Source organism: Malaclemys terrapin, chromosome 13, assembly GCF_027887155.1.
Source record: "Malaclemys terrapin pileata isolate rMalTer1 chromosome 13, rMalTer1.hap1, whole genome shotgun sequence".
Lineage (NCBI taxonomy): Eukaryota > Metazoa > Chordata > Testudines > Emydidae > Malaclemys > Malaclemys terrapin.
In genome coordinates, this window is record NC_071517.1 from 13,154,490 (window position 1) to 13,174,419 (window position 19,930).

A 19,930-nucleotide genomic window follows, 5' to 3' on the forward strand; every position below is an offset into this window, starting at 1 on the left:
AGGGAGGGGGAGATCCTGAGTGGCTGCGGCGCGCGAAACAGCTGTGTCAGCTTCAACAAAACAATACATTTCATTTGGGTGGAAACGTTCCTGCCGGCTCTACCTGGAAAGCCCTGCAAGAAGCAGACACTTACCAGGCTTTGAGCTAGTAAAAGGCATGACCCTGAGCATCCCCAACTTCTACCGAGATCATGCAAGATGCTGAAGTCATTGGTGGTTCTGGGTCAGGCCCTCACCTCAGAGCTCAGCAAACTGGGAACACAAATCCCAATGTTGTGACTGAACATCCCCTCTTAACCGTTAACCCTGAATTCTTCATCATCATGGGTAGTTAAACTATATCCATTTTAACTTGGAATTCTCTGCCTATCATTTGTGCCACAGCATCATGGCCCATTTTTTAGGTGAATTCAGTGTCCATGACATACCTGCAGTGCCGATGCAGATTTCCCAACAATGCCCTGCCAGGATTGCTTGTAAAGGGTGAGATATTATTTGGCGTCACCAGATGCTGCTATTACAGAGATTCTTACGAATTCTGTTTAACGAAAACTATAGGCAGTTAGATCTTGGGAGAAATGCTTGGTTAGTTGGGATGCAGTTCTTTTTGGATGCTGTTGCTTTATAGATAAGTAAAATGGCCTCATTGCATCAATAATTCTGACCAAAATCATTTCCTGGGTATGAAGCTGCTGCCTCCTAGATATACCCACCCAAACAAAACCATCACATGGAATCAAATGTTACAAGGAGGTGAAGGGAGTTCAGTCTCCATTGGCTCATTCAGTTACGGGCCACTCTGCTGGGATTGCCAACAAGGTTTCTGGCCACTAGGAAGTGGACTCAGATCACCTAACTCAGTTCATAGAGGCCATGGGTTCTCAACCTTGGAACAGGTGCCAGAGATTGGTGACCACCCTGCCTTCTCCTCTTACTACATGAGATCGGAATCCCAGTACAGAAACCTCCAGTTGTTCCTACTTATCTGGGCTGCAACTGAACCCTGGACCTAGCACAGAAAACCTCAGGCTGTCCCTGAGACAAATCACTCCCCCATTCCTTTCAGGAACAAGTCATCCAGTTAAGGTTCTAAATGATAGGTTATGCAAAAGAGATCTCCAAGATATGTGGGACAAACCCATACCGAGGAACACACTTATTCAGATTTACAATTGGCTAGATACAGAGTTCAGCTCTTTGTTGAAGACATTGGGATTCTGACCCTAAAGTTTGTGATGAATCTCGAAAGAGCTTCAAAATGACCCAGAGCAGAATATGATCCTAAGTTTACGTCCCTAGATGTGCGTGTTCCTACAGCATGAGATAAGTCAATAACCAGGTACAGTAGCAGTCAGAAGTCAGATATTAATTTAATTCTACCCCTGCCTGCCTGCCCAAATAGGCATTAATTCAACAGAGCAGGAGGGCTAGATCATTCATCATTTTTACTGGGATTTCTGCTTTCTCCAGTTAAGGTGGAATAATTGCATCGAACAGCTAGAGTTCCCAACACCTGAGATGGAAGAAGGCTGAATCAAGACACTATATGTGCAAAGCTTCTGGTAGAAAACGGTGTTGAGAAGGAAGCTGAAAGTGACAAAAGCACAGAAGCTTAGAGCCTGTACAGACATCATTCATACCCCTACACATGGGGACCTTTATGGATAGCCCCACTCAGAAAGGACCAAGATACCCTCTGGTCTGCAACTTGGGTTAAGGTGGGGAAGAAGAGCCTACTTCATTCATCTTTAGGGGCATTGTTCCTTTAGAAAGCAAGGGACTGGGAATAATCTAATGCAGAATTAGGAGCTACCTGGAGTACAAGCAGTCCAATTCTATGGGCAGGACTTTGCAAACTATTTTAAACTGCTCGATCCTGAGAGATGCCAAGCACCTTCAACTCCCATCAAAGTCAATGCTCAGCAACACACAGGATCAGGCCCTATATGCAAGAAGCTATATTATTTGCCTGGTCCTTGGATGCAGTCAAACCCTCTGGTAACATCTATAAATAGCCCCACACTCTGCCTGTGCTGGAGTGGATTGAGCCTTGGAAGGAAGAGGAATTTGGCCACCAGACCACCCAAGGTTCAGTCAATGCACATTACAGCCCAACATCTGCCCCCCATATTTAAACCGCTCCCCTGTGATCTAGCGGTCCCTTGGTTTCTGCTCTTGGCATTTTTACCTTGAGGTGAGCACAAGAGGAAAGGGAGAGAAAAAGTACCAGAGGAAAATAAGCCTCGTTGACAAAAAAGTACACCTCTACCCCGATATAACGCTATCCTCGGGAGCCAAAAAATCTTACCGCGTTATATGTGAAACCGCATTATATTGAACTTGCTTTGATCCGCTGGAGTGTGCAGCCCCACCCCGGAGCGCTGCTTTACCGCGTTATATCAGAATTCATGTTATATTGGGCCGCATTATATCGGGGTAGAGATGTAGTAGGAAACATGTTAAATTCAGAGAAACTGGGGGGCTGAGACACTATTGCACTCCATGGTCTGTTCTCAAACAGCACGAGGTGAAAATGGACAACCATGAACTCCTCCGGTGACATTAAAATCACAAATTCCTGCGCACAATTCCCCGCCTCCACGCCCACGTGCATGCCTCCATTTCAAAAGTTCACGAGCAACCCACTAGGGAACACTCAGCCTTTGAAATGCAGGCCAGGACGGTTAGTTCCCTCAGACGCATTGCATTGTTTCTGCTCACTGATCGGATGATGTGCCATAAGTAAAACACACGCCCGGTACACGACCCCACATTAGAGACTAAGATCGCGTCGGAAAGTTGCTTGCAGTGAATATTCAAGCTTAAAGAAAACCATGCATTTCTGGTATTTGCACTAAGGGAGCTTGTTTGCTAGAAGGTTTGTAGACACCAAATATGAGCGGGGTCCTAAAGCCTGATCAACTGAGATTCATTTGGTTCTGTATGTAAATAAGTCATGGGAATTTCCCTCTTCCTTTTTTCTTAGTGCTCGGCCAAATTCACAGATGAGGATCCAATCAAAATTTGCTTGCAAATCCAAACAGATGTGCAAGGGCATTTTCCCCATGCCTTTAGCTGTAGTGAAAGACCAAACTCACGTAGGAGTCTTTCAAAATAAAGTCGAGGCTCCCAGCAGCACTCCCACTGGGAAGGAAAAGCACTGGTCTGCCCTCTGTGTCACAGTGGGCCAGAAAATACTCCAGCCTCCCTGGTCACCGTCAGGCAGAAGTCTGTCCCTTCCAAGCCACAATCATCCCAAAAATCCCTTCATCTCAGTCTGATGGGATCTCTTCAGCCAGCCTCCTACGCCATAAACCCATGCTCCAGGGTAGGCTCCCAGGGAGGGGTGATTCTAGTTTATGCGTCATCCCGTGAGTGGAGCAGGGGCATCTCCTTCAGGGGCAGTCCATAAATTACATAATGCATTAAGGGGGTGGAGGAGGTGTCCTTAATTTTACATTTGTTTCAGTGTTGCAAAGTGCTACAAGCGATGGGGTGGTGGATCGGGGGGGGGGGGAGAAATCACCCAAAAAGTGTTACGTATTTATGGATAGCCCCTTAATCCCTGCTTTTAGGCAATGAGAGCAGGGACGACCCCTCTGGAGGTAGAGAGGGAATTCGGGTCAGGGGGAGAAGGGGGCAGTAGACGCAGCTAAAACATCGCTGCTAGAGCATTACCAGACTAGGCTGAGTCATAAGAACATAAGAATGGCCATTCCGGGTCAGACCAATGGTCCACCTAGCCCAGTATCCTGTCTCTGACAGCAACCAGTGCTGGACGCTTCATAGGGAATGAACAGAACAGGGTAATTTATTGCGTGACCCATCCCCTGTCGTCCAGTCCCAGCTTCTGGCAATCAGAGGTTTAGGGACACCTGGAGCATGGCGTTGCATCCCTGTCTAGCTTGGCTAATAGCCATTGATGGACCTACCCTCCATGAACTTCTCTAATTCTTTTTTGAACCCAGTTATACTTTTGGCCTTCACCACATCCCCTGTCAAGGAGTTCCACAAGTAGACTGTGTGCTGTACGAAGAAGTACTTCCTTTTGTTTTAAACCTGCTGACTATTAATTTTATCGGGAGACCCCTGCTTCTTGTGTTATGTGAAGGGGAAATAAACACTTCCCTATTCACTTTCTGCACACCAGTCATGATTCTAGCGACCTCTATCAGATCCTCCCCTTAGCTGTCTCTAGTCAAAGATGAACCTTTTTAATCTCTCCTTGTCTGGAAGCTGTTCCATACCCCTAATCATTTTTGTTGCCCTTGTCTGCACTTCTTTCAATTCTAGTATATCTTTTTTGAGGTAAGGCAACAGGACTGCACGCAGTATTTGAGATGTGGACGTACCATGTATGTCTATAGTGGCATTATGATATTTTCTGTCTTATTATCTATCCCTTTCCTAATGCTTCCTAACATTCCATTCACTTTTTTGTACATTGAGCAGATGTGTTCAGAGAACTACCCACCATGACTCCAAGATCTCTTTCTTGAGTGGTAACTGCTAATTTAGATCTCATCACTTTGTATGGATAGTTGGGATTATTTCTTCCAATGTGAACTACTTTGCACTTATCAATACTGAATTTGATCTGCTATTGTGTCACCCAATTTAGTGAGATCCTTTTGTAACTTTTTGCTGTCGGCTTTGGACTTAACTGTCCTGATTAATTTTGTATTGTCTGCAAATTTTGCCACCTCACTGTTCACTGTTTTGTTTTCACAGATCCTCCATTGTGAAAACAGACAATTGATTCCTACCCTTTGTTTCCTTTCTTTTGATCATGATTATGAACAAGAGGCTGCTAGGCAGCTCTCCAACACCACATTCTACAACCCTCTGATCCCACTGAGGGTTACCTAAAGAAACTACACCGTCTACTCAAGAAACTGCCTGAAAAAGCACAACAGCAAATCTGCACAGACACACACCTAGAACCCGGAGCAGGGGTATTCTATCTGCTACCCAAGATCCATAAACCTGGAAATCCTGGACACCCCATCATCTCAGGCATTGGCACCCTGACAGCAGGATTGTCTGGCTATGTAGACTCCCTCCTCAGGCCCTACGCTACCAGCACTCCTAGCTATCTTCGAGACACCACTGACTTCCTGAGGAAACTACAATCCATTAGTGATCTTCCTGAAAACACCATCCTGGCCACTATGGATGTAGAAGCCCTCTACACCAACATTCCACACAAAGATGGACTATAAGTCCATACTCAGGAACAGTATCCCCGATAATGTCACGGCAACTTGGTGGCTGAACTTTGTAACTTTGTCCTCACCCACAACTATTTCACATTTGGGGACAATGTGTACCTTCAAATCAGCGGCACTGCTATGGGTACCCACATGGCCCCACAGAATGCCAACATTTTTATGGCTGACTTAGAACAACGCTTCCTCAGCTCTCATCCCCTAACGCCCCTACTCTACTTGCGCTACATTGATGACATCTTCATCATCTGGACCCATGGAAAAGAAGCCCTTGAGGAATTCCATCATGATTTCAACAATTTCCACCCCACCATCAACCTCAGCCTGGACCAGTCCACACAAGAGATCCACTTCCAGGACACTACAGTACTAATAAACGATGGCCACATAAACACCATCCTATACCGGAAACCTACTGACCGCTATACTTACCTACATGCCTTCAGCTTTCATCCAGACCACACCACTCGATCCATTATTTACAGCCAAGCTCTACGATACAATCGCATTTGCTCCAACCCCTCAGACAGAGACAAACACCTACAAGATCTCTATCAAGCGTTCTTACAACTACAATACCCACCTGCTGAAGTGAAAAAACAGATTGACAGAGCCAGACGAGTACCCAGAAGTCACCTACTACAGGACAGGCCCAACAAAGAAAGTAACAGAACGCCACTAGCCATCACCTTCAGCCCGCAACTAAAACCTCTCCAGCGCATCATCAAGAATCTACAACCTATCCTGAAGGACGATCCATCACTCTCACAGATCTTGGGAGACAAGCCAGTCCTTGCTTACAGACAGCCTCCAAACCGGAAGCAAATATTCACCAACAACCACACACCACACAACAAAAACACTAACCCAGGAACCTATCCTTGCAACAAAGCCCGTTGCCAACTCTGTCCACATATCTATTCAGGGGATACCATCTTAGGACCTAATCACATCAGTCACACTATCAGGGGTTCATTCACCTGCACATCTACCAATGTGATATATGCCATCATGTGCCAGTAATGCCCCTCTGCCATGTACATTGGCCAAACCGGACAGTCTCTATGCAAAAGAATAAATGGACACAAATCAGACATCAAGAATTATAACATTCAAAAACCAGTTGGAGAACACTTCAATCTCTCTGGCCACTCAATTACAGACCTAAAAGTTGCAATATTACTACAAAAAAACTTCAAAAACAGGCTCCAATGAGAGACTGCTGAATTGGAATTAATTTGCAAATTGGACACCATTAAATTAGGCTTGAACAGAGACTGGGAGTGGATGGGCCATTACACAAAGTAAAATTATTTCCCCATGCTTAGTCGTCGCCCCCCCCCCCCCCCCCCCCCCCGTTCCTCATATCTCCTTGTCAATTGCTGGAAATGGGCCATTTTCATTACCACTACAAACAGTTTTTTTTCTCTCCCGCTGATAAAAGCTCACCTTAACTGATCACTCTCCTTATATTGGAAGAAGTGAGGTTCTTACTCATGAAAGCTTATGCTCTCAATACTTCTGTTAGTCTCAAAGGTGCCACAGGACCCTCTGTTGCTTTTTACAGATTCAGACTAACACGGCTACCCCTCGGATACTCTCCTTATAGTGTGTATAGTAACACCCATTGTTTCATGTTCTCTGTGTGTGTGTGTGTGTGTGTGTGTGTGTGTGTGTGTGTGTGTGTGTGTGTGTATATTATATATATATCTTCCTACTGTATTTTCCACTACATGCATCCAACAAAGTGGGCTGTAGCCCACGAAAGCTTATGCTCAAATAAATTTGTTAGTCTCTAAGGTGCCACAAGTACTCCTGTTCTTTTTGCGGATACAGACTAACACGGCTGCTACTCTGAAACCTTCTTTTGACCAGTTACTGATCCATGAGAGGTCCTTCCCCCTTATCCCGTGACTGCCTAGTTTGCTTAAGAGCCAGGCTTTGGTGAGGGAGCTGATCAAAGTCTTTCTGAAAGGCCAAGTGCCATATTGACTGGATCACCCTTATCCACATGCTTGTTGACACACTCAAAGAATTCTGAAGTGGTCAAAGCACCAGCAAGGTGTGATCCTTAGAGATCCCCTGGCACCTCTGACAACAAGGGCAAACATTTTCACACAACAAATGGCTGGTCTGGTCATTCCTCTAAACATTTTCCCCAATGGAAAAGGGCTTTTTGACCCAAATGAAAATTTTCACCGGAAGTGTTCATTCTGGTAAAAAATTGCAAGGTTTTTTAGTAAAGAGACCGGAAACTGAAAAACAAATATTTTTAGGAAAAATTGGAGCGGTGGATGGGAAGGTTTTTTTGTTGTTCAAATCAAAAACATGTTAAAAAAAAAGTTTTAAAAAAATGGAAACATTTTCAGTTTTTCATCCTAAAACCAAAACATTTTTGTGGGAAAAAAACAAAACAAAAATAAATCTTTGAGATTTTCTGGGCACAATAACTGGCATTTTCCCAACCATCTCAAACAACCAAACCTGCCAAAGCACAGTTTAAATACAACAGGGCCTATAGACAGATTTGGCCAATCAGCATAAAACATGGATTTGAAACCTGCTTAAAACAAATCAGCTGCATCTAAAAGATCCAGCCAGACCATCCCGGGTCACAGGCGTGTTTAGATTCTGCAGCAGCTCACTTGCTAAACATGGTGGTTTGTCCTGCGCAGAGAGGACTATAGGGTGTTACTTTCAGTGGCTTGGCCAAATTCCAACTTGGTTAATTACAATCTGCCTCTCTAAGATCCCCCCAAAGTGTCATTTGGAGACTATTCTTCATTCCCACTCCTAAGGAAACCACAAAAAACTTGTCTACAGCCTTGCTGCTACAGAGCAGCTGCTACATTTCTATGGAGAACGAGGAGAGCAGGCATGTGCGTGTGTGGTTATATGCACACCCTTTCTCTCCCATCCCTGAAATGTGGCACCTCTTCTGAATCCCTACCACACACATATAGAAGAACCCTTTTATAGTCAAGCTACTTTCCCTCCCCACTCCTCAAAAAACTTCATTCTTGCAGAGAGCCATTGTGGGGCCTTGGAACCTGGCTGGGGCCAGCTGGGCACTCTAACAATACACATAATTCAATCAGAAACAAGAACTGCAATTTGTACATTGCGACGTGCTGTAACATTTCAGAACATTCAGCTTACTTCACTCCCAGCAGAATGTCAGCAATAGCATTCGCTCTGTCCACACGCCCCTGTAGCATGTAACTGTACTTAACAGAAACACACACGCAATCTGCACGGTGCTAAGTGCTCTGGGAAGAACGTCTCTATGCAGATTCATCATTACAAGTATGGATGGGAGTGAGCACAAGAGGCATCTGCCTCCCCATCAGGGAACGCTCCAGGCCTGCGCAGCTATGGCCCTGTCTACATTAGAGACGTTGCACCAGTATAATAACTCCAGCGATGCAGAGGTACTGCACTGATTTAAAGCAGGGTCCATGCCAGTAAGTTACATCAGTGCAAATTCCTTCCATGTCGACAGGACCAACAAGAGGCAGGAATAGGAGCAAGGGGTTCCGGGAATCAGGCGAGAGATCCCACTCCAGGAATTCCTTTTACTCTTTTCCAAAATTAAAACCCGGTCTCTGGAGATTCTGCCTTACTCGCCTCTTATGGGAATCCTTGTTCCGGATTTCCTACAAGGAGGCAAGAAATCAAACCAGACTGTCACCGACTGAAGAACGTGGTCCCTTTGCAGGATACTGCTACCTCTTTCAACCTGGAGAAGCCATTAGCCTCCTCTGGGCTCCGCCCAGTACCCCCCAAACCAGCCTGCAGCTGCTAACTCTCCCATCGACATCTCAGATCATTAAGACGCCAGCCTGCAACAGGGACAGGTGAGAGCAACGTAACCATTAACTGCATTTGAGTCAACCCTTTGTACATGCACTCTTAAAAAAAAAAAAAAGAAAAGAAAAGAAAAAGAAAACTTCTGGAAGTCATTACAATTCCTCTGCTCCAGCCTCCCCTTTGGCAGACAATCCTCCCCCCTACCCCCGTTCGAAATGCCAGCCTGTGATTTTTAAATGAGAAAAAGCTGTACTGCACTCCAGCGCTTGGATAAACTCCTACACAAACTTCCAGATGTGACACAACTGCCTGGAAGAGGGAATACACAGAAGGATCTCCTTAAAAACTATGCACACACGCACAAAAGGCAAACAAACCATGCTCGCGGCTCAGCCATGTAGTGGTGTCTGCACGATACAGAGATGAGGAGATACGTGTGGAGGTGCAGTGCGTTCGTTAGATTAAGATTGCACCTCTGCTGGCTTTGCTTGGGAGGCAGTAATTAGAGCTCTGTTGACTGCTGTGTCATACCACAGTAGGCAAATACCATTCCCCCCTCACCCCTTCCCCACCTCGAGGGTTTTCAAACACTATGAGATGCCTCATGATTACTTGGCTGGTCCTCCCCCGGAGCAGGACTTTGAAAGAAGTTCCATCTACTTGGCTGGTCCTCCCCCGGAGCAGGACTTTGAAAGAAGTTCCATCTTCTTTACTGGGGGTGTTGTCCATCTTACCCCCCTCCTCCAAATTCACTCAAAGATACCCCACCCAATGATCAGCGTGGGGTCTTGTTCCAGGAGTCACGCTTGGGCAGACCTCTCCTGGCTCCAGACTCTGACCTCATTTATGCTGACCTGGATCTAGAGAGACTTCACAGACTTCAGTGGCGTTCCTCCAGATTTACCCCGGGGTAACCCAGGGCAGAGTCGTCTCTCGTGGCCCTTTGCTGCAGTTTAGCTACCCAGCGTGCCTTCCGCCAAGTTACACCAGGGAGCTGTTGCCAGGGGACAGACACCACCCTAGACAAGCTTCTACCTTTGTGCATGGCCCACAGGTCTGGAGGGGTGGGGGTAGAGTGGGAATGAGCAGATTACCTCTCCTCACACAGCACAGACAGGGAGCTGCCCGTTGGCTTTACTGCCGAGTTTCGCTGTGGAATGGGCCCTACAGACTTCATGGCTATGAGGTGCAGAAGGGAGTAAGGTGGGGCAAAGGCAAGGTTGGCTCTGCAGCATATTCCCTCCCCTCTCCGCCCCAGCACCAACCCCTTTGCTAGGAGGCCATAGAAGCCCTCCCTTTCACTTCCACATGGTCGGGACTCTCCACCCAGTTCGGTCCCCTGGGTAATGATACTCAGAACAAGACGATAGAGGTTAATTTTACTTAGTTCCCTGGATAAGGAATAGTAGGCAGGCCTGGCAGAGGCAACCATGGCCTCTTAGGGGCTAGAGGTGGGATTTGGAGAGCAGAGGGAGTGCCTAGAACTCCCAGGCACAGTTCAGGGCCCCTTGTGCTAAGCACTACATGAACACAGAACAAAGGTAGTTCCGGAGCCAAGAGCTTACATGACCCCCACCTCACCATCTCTAGTGTATTTATCCTCACAACCACTCGGCCAGGTAGGGCGGGTCTCTTATCTCCATTGCAGATGGGGAACTGAGGCACGGAGAGGCTAAGTGACTTGCCCAAGGGCAGAAGCGAAATTTGTGGCAGAGATTTTGGAAATTGACCCTACATCTCCCAAGTGTCAGGCTAGTGTCCTAATCACTGATCCGCCCCTCCTGCTCTCCTTTCAGTGAACCGAAGCAGTGTCAGGCATTGCTAGGAGAGGGTTAGAGATAAAAGGAGTCACTGGGGTGGATAGGATTCTGTGCTAGGGTCCAGGAGGTGGTTGTTCTACACCCCACCAGCCTACCCTTTGCACCATCACACGGGATACTTCAGCTGTAGGAAACTTTGGCCACTTTCCCCATCTTCAAGGCAATTTAAGCACTGAGCACAGAACAGGCTCAGCTCCTCATGGGAGTCTAGCCACGGCACAAGTAAAAGCTGGGTTTTGGCTCAATGCCATGACAGTTTAGGGCCCAGACCTGGAAGAGGCTGGACACCTGCAGCTGCAAAGACTTCCAGTGAGAGCTGAGGGCCCTCGAGCACCTCACCGGGACAGAGCCTTTGAACGGCAATGTCTCCAATGGAAAGGGTTCAGAGCAGTGTGGAACTGCCAGAGGGGAGACCCCCCCGGGCCAGATCAAACTCACCTGATTGCATTAAAAAGCCAAGGCCTTAGACAGCTTTGCCAAGGCTCATGAACCCATTGGTGAATGTGGGCTGGGTTACGGTTGCACTTGCAAGATTCTGCAGTGTTCCATCTGGTTTTCAAACCCCAACTCCTGGCAGAACTCGGATTTTCCATCTAGGTTTGAGGCGCTATAAATGGATCAGAAGCAAAAACAGCAAAGCCAAACACCACCCTTGAATCTTGAGGGGGGGGTGGGGATTTCAACACTTAGATCTGGGTTCAGATTTAGCCAATGGCGCCCCCCTCTTTATAGGGAGCAATTACCAGGAGAGAAGAGACTGCAATGACCAGGAGCCACCACAAGCAGGACTCAAAACCTTTCCGTTCAGTGAAAGCTGATTCACAGGACACACCACCATGGGAGGGGAGTGTGTTAACCAGTCTGTATCCCAGAAGTGGCACCTTCTCCACCCTTAGTTAAGGAAATACACTTTCCTTGTCTTCTTACTTCTAGGCACATGAGCTTCACTTTCCAGACAGAAGCTATCTGGACAGGGTGAGGAGAGACTGAGAATTTGCCACAACAAGGGCCCACGGTCCCCTTCAGATAAGCTCTGTATTATTTTCCTATGCAGAGCTCTTTCAGTACAAAGCAGTTTCCATCCTCCTTATTTGCTCCATGCCTGCTCTTCAGACACTCCACAGCTCTTGGAAAACATCCTAATTCTCTGGCTCTGATCAGCAGAGCAGCCTTGTTTAGCCCCTGTGCCTGGCTGTCGTCCTTCCAAGCCTGCATGGTAGATTCAATTTCACTTAAAAATAAAAGTTAAGTAACCGGGCTTTTCTCCCTTTTTTGTGTGTGTGACAGATACACATCTCTGTGGTGAACTCTCTGTTACAGAAGGCCCCTTAATGCAACACACAAGCCCTAGTTTCGGTACTGGAGGCTTTTCTTAACTTTTTTAATGTCACCTGTAGGTCAAAAGTTCCAATACAGTACTTTGATTGTGAGCCTGTATGAAACACAAACATTTGGCCTTCTCCTGTCTTTAAACAGACATTCCTCACCCAGAACAGAGTGGATCCTTTTATCACAGTGACAAGGTCAGACCTCAGTAGCACCTTCTCATATACAGACAATCAGACAGATGCCTCCAGGATGTCACTCATGCTCCAAAGCACTCTACCTTTCCCTCCCTCAAACTCAGGAAGTGCCTGCGCATCTTACCCTCCACCCCAATGCCACACACAGCTGATTTCTCCTATGCATGCTGCAGGGGCCCTGCATCACCCCCAAAATCCCCCCCATTTCACACAGAGTCCCCTTGCCAGAACTTGACACAGCAAAGACACACTCATGGAATCCCAGAACTCCGGTGAAAAGCGTCTCTCTCCTTCCGACCTCACGTGGACGCACGGATCTCAGTAAAGGGAGCTGCACTCATCTTTGATGCAGGCTCCGTTGGGGCCACACAATTTAGCAGCAGGTTCTGCTGTACAGAAGACGTGCCAGATTCTGTCACCATTGAGTAATGCCTGACTCCTATTGAAATCCATGCTGGTCCTTGCAGGGTCAGCTACTACACAGCACAAGTAAGGCGGGCAGAATTTGGCCCTCTGAATGTAGATACTTGAAAGTACAGAGAGATAGGGGACTTAAATAGATTTGGAATCAAGACACCAGATCCAAACATCCCCCAGTTTTGGGTCGTCTGAGATCTGGATCAGTCCAGACCTTTCAAAATTTGAGAGAGAGAGGGGAAGAAGTTTCCTCCCCCAACCCAGCTATAACAATTGTGCTCTCAGAAACCAAATATAAGCCCTTACGGCCCAGGAGGTGAACCCTTCAGATTGAAACACTACAGAGAACCCTGAGGAATCATTCTGCCATGGAACTTTGCATGAGTGCATGCTGAATACTCAGCGGATCTACTATTTCCCTGCTCCTTCCCCCACCCCAAATCCCCCTCATCACCTCTAATATCAAGGTCATGTAAACAGCTTGGAGAGACAGACCAGCATCTTTTGGATTAGTGGTACTTCAGCCTTGTGTGCAATTGCAGGCCACTCCAGCAAAGGGAGCTTTGTTCACTCAAGCTCTCTCCCTAGGGAGAGAGGAGAAGCCAAGGGCACAGGACCAGAACTGGCAGTACACCGTGATACCCCCAGTAAATGACAACGTTGATCGGCTATATTAGTGCACCGCAAACCCCATGTTGAAATAGAGGCCCTGCCAAGTCAGGACTTTGTACGTTTCCACAACCTGTCCTCATCTGACAAGTACCAGGACTGAATTAGTTGAATTAATAAAAAGGGCACTTGGGAATTGAAGAAATAGGAAGGGAGCAGACACAATTAAACAAGAGTCCGGCCTTTTGAACTTGCAACTTCCGCAACTGACAAAAGGTAAAACAAAGAAAAAATACTGAGACACGCTAACGAAAGCTCAGCTCTCCCCTGTCAAAACCACTGTGGATCGGAGAGGATTTTGCCAGCCATGTGACCCAAACCACTGTCGCTCGATCAAGAACAGCTGGTGGCAACAAAGAATTTGGCCAGATGTGATCTGATCTTATTTTCTGATGATATGCTTTTACCATGGGGCCTCGGTTCTTAAAGATCTGATAAGTCACTTTTCTGAACAACCGAGCTAAAGGAGTAGAAAAAATGTCAACAGGCAGACAGCTAAACTCCCAACACTCCAGCAGCAAGCAACCAACAATAAAAGCAAGCTTGTTTAATAACATCTCAAATGTATTGATCCTCAGCAAGTGATCAAACTCAGCCAGTACTCCGGGGTGAAGAAAATATCCCTCTCACTCACTGTTTAGCAGGTTGAGTCACATTTTCAACTCCCTGGTTTCTGGGTCAGCAACATTGAAAACATATTTGGGGGGGGGGGGTGACCAGAGGGCCACAGCACTGCTACCCAGTGAGGGCATATGGCTCCAAGCCCTCTGTTTTTTTCTCTCAGTAATGAATCGAGAACAGGTAACCATCAGTGGAAATGCCAGCTTCCCAGGCTGCCATCAGTGGCTGAGCTCCCTTTGAACTGCTGCCTGCAAGTGCTTGGTGGAAGATTTATTTTTTTAAACAACACTAATTTTCCAAGGACAAAAGTTAACCTGTTTGCACTGGCAGACTTGTGTACTGAGATGCTTTTCAAGTTGAAATAGGCACCTCGTATGAGCAAGACAGGCTGGGGGAATAATAAGGAATCCACTGAAAACACCTGCACATTTTTGAGATGCCACCTGTCTCAAAACGATCATTAAAAGAGGCTAGAAAACACAGCGAGATCAGCAATGGTAAATAATAATATTCATAATGGTAGATAATAAGCCCATTCTGTTTGGCAGGCTGACATTAGCAAATATTTCCTTCCCAAAGACAATGCTTTAGCAAGTTTCAAGATTTCCTAAGATGCTTAAATAAGTGCAGCATTGAACTGCTCAGCTAGTGTGAATGAGATTTAGGGAAACCATTGGAAAGTATTCATGTGATTGGGAACTGAAACCTCTATTCTAAGAATGAAACAGACTGTTTATCAGATAAATTATCCTCATCACAAAAGTAAAACAGCATTCAAGACTATAGAAGAACAGCGCCAAGTTTCTCTAACAACCAAACTTAACCCTGATTTAACCCCTCACTGATTAGCCCGAAATTGGGGAGGGCTAAGGGGAACCAGACAACAGATGTTAATCACCTACTCCCACCCTCTACACTACAGACTCAGGTATTCGGCATGTGTGTAATTGACTAGCTCGCTCCCTGAAAGAGCTGAATGGATTTAATAACTTCCTCCTATTTACTCAGGAAGATGCTGTCTTTTATGTACACGACCCTACTGGCAGTCAGACAGCTCTGATTAAATTGGGTTTGTGTTTTTATTATTTATTTTAAAATACATGTAACGAGTTTGGAGGCGGTAAAGCGTCTGTAACGCTACAAAGAAAATGTTGAGCGCAGCTCTGACACCAGGGAGGGTTTTAAAGAAGGGGCTAAGAAAGCCCCCTTGCTAACAGTGCTATTTCCCCTTCTCTTAGAGGATTAGACTTGCCCAAAGCAACAACACAGCTTTCCCGCAATCCTGGACCAGGAAGAGGGAGTCAAGCAAGCAGGTAACCATATGAATCATGGCTCACCCTGGTGACCTCTAATTTCTTCCATTAAACCCTGAATGGTCTCTGATTTTTAGCAGACTGCTGCAATCTATGACTCCCCAGGGCCCAATTCTGTGTTTTTCCTAAACCCCACACTCAAACTACTCCTTATTGGTCTTTTACATCCAGCACAAGAGAAAGGAAAGCAGCTTTTAGAAGAAACAGGCCCTTCCCCAGATCCCCTTAAAGTCAATGGGGAAATCTCCCATTGGCTTCAATGTGCTTTAGATCAAGTCCTTTGAGCGCCCATTCTTCATTTCCAGTAGTGATTGAAAGGGGGATGGGAGAATCATCACGTAGCCCTTCAATAAATGAACAGAGACCAGTGGAAAAGACTGGTAAATCCCATGGAAGGCTCCTGGAGCCTTCCAGTCAAGCAGCAGCCCCTAAATTAAATATGAGGTTCTGTAATTACACTACAGCTAACGCACCTGGAGAAGAGCCTAAGTGATGGATTTAGAAGGATGCGTTCCTCACTGAGTATTCAGCCCAACCATCATCTCCGACTGGCTGGGGGCTGCAGAGAGCACCAGCACTCAGGATTGCATGAAAAAGCAAGTTTGTGCCACAACCTGCCTTGCACAAGTTAAATTATTTAAGGACACCAGAGCCAGGCTCAAAATCGACCGTAAGGAACCCTCCCCTCCTATTCTCCCTAGCCCCCCGTCCCCATCGCTTTATGTTCCTTTCCTGTCCCTAGTTAACATGTCTTAGCCATGCCAGATCTAACACTTCAGTAAACTGCCCCCCTCTTTAAAGGTTTGCCATTGATTTTTTTTTTATGTAACTATGGCATAGAAAACAGGATGAGTGAGAAATGAGCTACCACGAACACAGATTTGCAAGAGAGAGGCTCCTTCTGTGGTTCTTTTTGTCATGCAAATGTTGTAATTATACATTTAAAGTGTAAAACGCTCTCCCATCACTGTAGTAGATGGAGCGGTCTGCGCTTTCCTAGACTCTCCTATCTAATCTGCACCCAGGAGCGCTTTATTAAACACCCATTCTTGCTCCCTTTCCTTTGTTCTTTTAAACAGATGTCTGGTCGTTGCGAGAGGGAGAGGGAATGATTTTATCTACTTATCCCCCCCCCCCAGTTTAATTGGGGGTGAAGGTGTCTGAAATCTGGCCATGTTTGTAGAATAGGTGTGGGGTTAGGGTCCATTGTGGTGTCTAAGCAGCTGCTGGGTTGAAGAGGATGGGGGGGAATCCCAGGCTGGGTTAAAAGTAAATGCACGCATACATCCATGCAAACCTCTCTTGGGGGCGATCTCTCAGGGGCTTTAGACTATGGGCCTAGCAAAGGAAATGCTAGCCAGGGACCCTGATCCAAAACCCATTGAACCCAATGGGAGTCTTTCCATTGACTACAATAGGTCACGCGCCTAGAGGGGATGGGGAAAATGAGGCTAAAGGATAGATCCCCCCTCCCCCCACACACAACTTCTGTAGATAAGGGAGCTGGCATCATCAGGGCCTTCCAAGAGGAACTTGCACCAACCCCTAGGGTGGAGGGGTCTTTTGTGTCAGCGCAATCCAGCCTTATCCAGGTTCAATTTCATTCCCTTTCACCTCCTCACCGAAAAGACAGGAGGGGGAGCGGGCTGAGTGCAACTCCATCTCCCAGACAGACCTGCTGTCCCTCTCCAGAGCGTTACATATTGTTTCCATTCTCTCTAGTACTTTTCTGGAATCCCATGTTATGACTTCAACCCCGGAGAAATCCCTGCCTACTAAGGGAGGAAACATTGAGAAACCCCTTCGATAGATTCTGGAAAAACTTCCAAGAAATGAATTGGAGACAGACAAATAAAACCGAGGGAGCTGAGCTGCAGGCACACACCCGTCCACCCCTCCAGCCCCCTCCTCCACGGGAGGAAAAGCTGCAAACTTTGGGAAGGAACGCAGGGAGAGTCTCCTCGGAGCTGGATTCCTGAGCGGAGCAACGAGCCACTCTAATGACTGTTTTCGTCAATATTCGGGTCTTTGTTTTATCAATATTTGCATCGCGTCTCTGCTTTCTCCCCCCTCCCCTCAACCTGAAAGCGGAGTCTGCGGGTAATTTTACAATATTCACCAAGTCCAGGCTCTTTTTCCAATTCTCCCTCCCCACCCCCTTACACACACACACACACACACACCCCAAGCCTTTTCAGCATCTGGAGAGCTTCCAGCTGTGCAACTGCTGGCGTCCAAGGGTGCTCCATGAACCTATAAGCCTTGGCCCTGCAAAGCCGCCTTCATGGAGATAACTTCTTGGGATGGGGGCAAAGAGGTCCAGGGAGCTCTCTAATCTGGAAGCCCCGTGGAAGGGAGGCAGGGTTGGAGAGGGGTGCCCAGGCTTACCTTGGCAGTGCCACCTGCCAGCTTGCAAAGGATATGGGTTGCACACCACCCGAAGGCACCAGCTCCTGGGTCTGCTCTCCTGGCTCAGATAAAAGAAGACGACCGGGGCCAGAGCCGGGTAGGGGAGCCCCTCCACCTCCGAGTCCCCACTTCCTGCGTCCTTGTCCCCTGGACCCGAGCGACCTCCATTCCCGGACAGGTCATTAAGGCGGATGAAAGTCTTGGATTTGCCCGGCTCTGGGTCCTGCTCCTCGGCTGCTCTCGGTCCATCTTCGTCCATCCTCCGGCCAGCAGACCCGGGTCCGAACCGGGAGAAGGAAAAATGTGCCCGAGGCGGGAGGGGGTTATTAGAGGGTCAGGGACCTACAGGGAGCAGCCATGCTGGGTGGGACTAGGGGACTGCGGAGGGTTCGGGATAAGGTTCTGGCTCGGTTCGGTGGTTCTGGCTCGGGGAAGCTTCAGACACAGGGCTGCAGCCTCTTTCCCTAGGTGGGCGCCTGGATGAGCGCAGGTCCCCCCTTTGCAGGCATTTGGAGCCGGATCGAAGCCGAGCCGGGACCTGGCTGGCCCGGTTCTGCTTCCCCCTCCTCCGGTCCCGGTAGCTCCTCCTCACTTTGCTCTCCTCTGCCTGCCTCCGGGATCCCGCTCCAGCCCGGGAGGAGGTACCGTCTCAGCCCCTGCAGCGGGGATGGAATCCTTTCCCCGGCTCCCCTCCCAACTCCAGCGCGCACCAGCCGCGCAGGGGCTGCTCCCAGTCCAGCCTGGGCTGCGTTTAGCGGGTCCGCATCTGTCCCTCCCGTCTGCACATCTGGCCGTGCCAATGGCAGGGCAGGTCCTGGAGGGCGAGAGTCGGGGGACCCCCCCTGGGGCAAGGAGGGGGTTTGGGGTCCACGAGCCTCCCCTGGGGGCTGGGCTCCTCCTGCCCTGCAAGGGTTATCTGGGGGGAGGGGACGCGCGGGTGGGGGGGAGCGGCGGAGGGAGCCCGCGAAGGATGCTCCTCCTTAGCGCTGCCTCTCGGACGGCAGAGCGAGCGAGAAGCTGAGAGCTCCGCGCGCCTCACAGCTGGATCCCTCACTCCAACTTCCAGCCCGGGCACCGCCTCCCCAGAGCCACCGTGGCAGCCAATCTGGGCTCGCCCCTGGCCCCTCGGACCTTTCCCATTGGCTCCAGGAGGTGGCAATTAAGGGATACAGCGGCGGGGGCCACAGCTGGAATCTGAGACAGTTACTAGAGCGCTGGGAACCCCTCCCACCCCAGCCCGGGCGCACGGGCAGCCAATGGGGCTGGAGGACGGGGCGAACCCCCCTTCGGATTGGCTGCCTGCCTCTGGGGCTCCGAGCCTGAATTGCACAGGGAGAGCGCGAGCTCCGGCTAGTTAGCGGAGACAAGGGAGGGGGGCGGCACTTGAATCCCCGCGCCGGCCTGGGTGGGGGTTATGAGCGAGCCCGGGCCAGCCCGTCACACGCGGGGAGCCTCCCCGGGCCGGGCAGCGAGCAGGGGGGCCGCTGAGGCGCACGCACGGCCGGGCTGTGGCTCGAAGCTCCCAGAGCCCCTTGGGGAGGGAGGGGCGCTGGACTGTGGCTGCACTGGGGGGGGAGGCGAGGTTCTGTAGCGCCCCATGCTGGAGGTGGGGTCCCGGGCAGGGGAACGGGCCGGAGGGCAGCGCACCCAGCAGGGGCAGGGAGGGCGCTTGGGCGGATCTGTGTGTCCGACAGCCCGGAGCAAGCTGAGCCGCGCTGGCCGGGAAAGGAGGGCAGAGGGTAAGAGAGCGGAGAGACCGAGGGCCCGAGCTGTCCCCAGGGCCGGTTTGTCATCGACTTCAGCGCTGGCTGGGTGGGGCTGGGCAGCACCTGCCTGGAGCAGGAGGAGCCGGCTGGGCTGGGGCCAGGCAGCGCTGCCAGAGGCGGAAGCGGCGCAGAAGGGGGAGCCGAGGGTGCAGGCGCCTTTAGCGAGGCCCCCAGGGCGCCTGGTCCCCGGGCTCTCTAGAGTTCGCCAGAGCAGCTTCGGTTTCTTTGCAGGTGCCCCGGAGGCTCTGGCGACACTCACCCCCACACTGCGCCCGCAGGAGCCGGGTCTGGGCAGCGATCCCGCGCTGGCTCCGCTCTCACTCTAGCATCCGCCTTGCGCTAGGGTCAGTTCTG

At 49.1% G+C, this 19,930-nt stretch overlaps 1 protein-coding gene across 1 annotated transcript in view; it reads right to left on the bottom strand.

Moving 5' to 3' along the window:
• CACNA1G (calcium voltage-gated channel subunit alpha1 G) overlaps nucleotides 1-18,661 on the bottom strand; it is a 275,653-nt gene extending 256,992 nt beyond the window's left edge. The window contains exon 1 of the mRNA XM_054047819.1: nucleotides 17,825-18,661. Coding sequence (XP_053903794.1) covers nucleotides 17,825-18,069 — 245 coding nt within the window. The 5' untranslated portion in view covers nucleotides 18,070-18,661. The remainder of the gene's footprint in view (nucleotides 1-17,824) is intronic.
• Nucleotides 18,662-19,930: the final 1,269 nt, after the last annotated feature.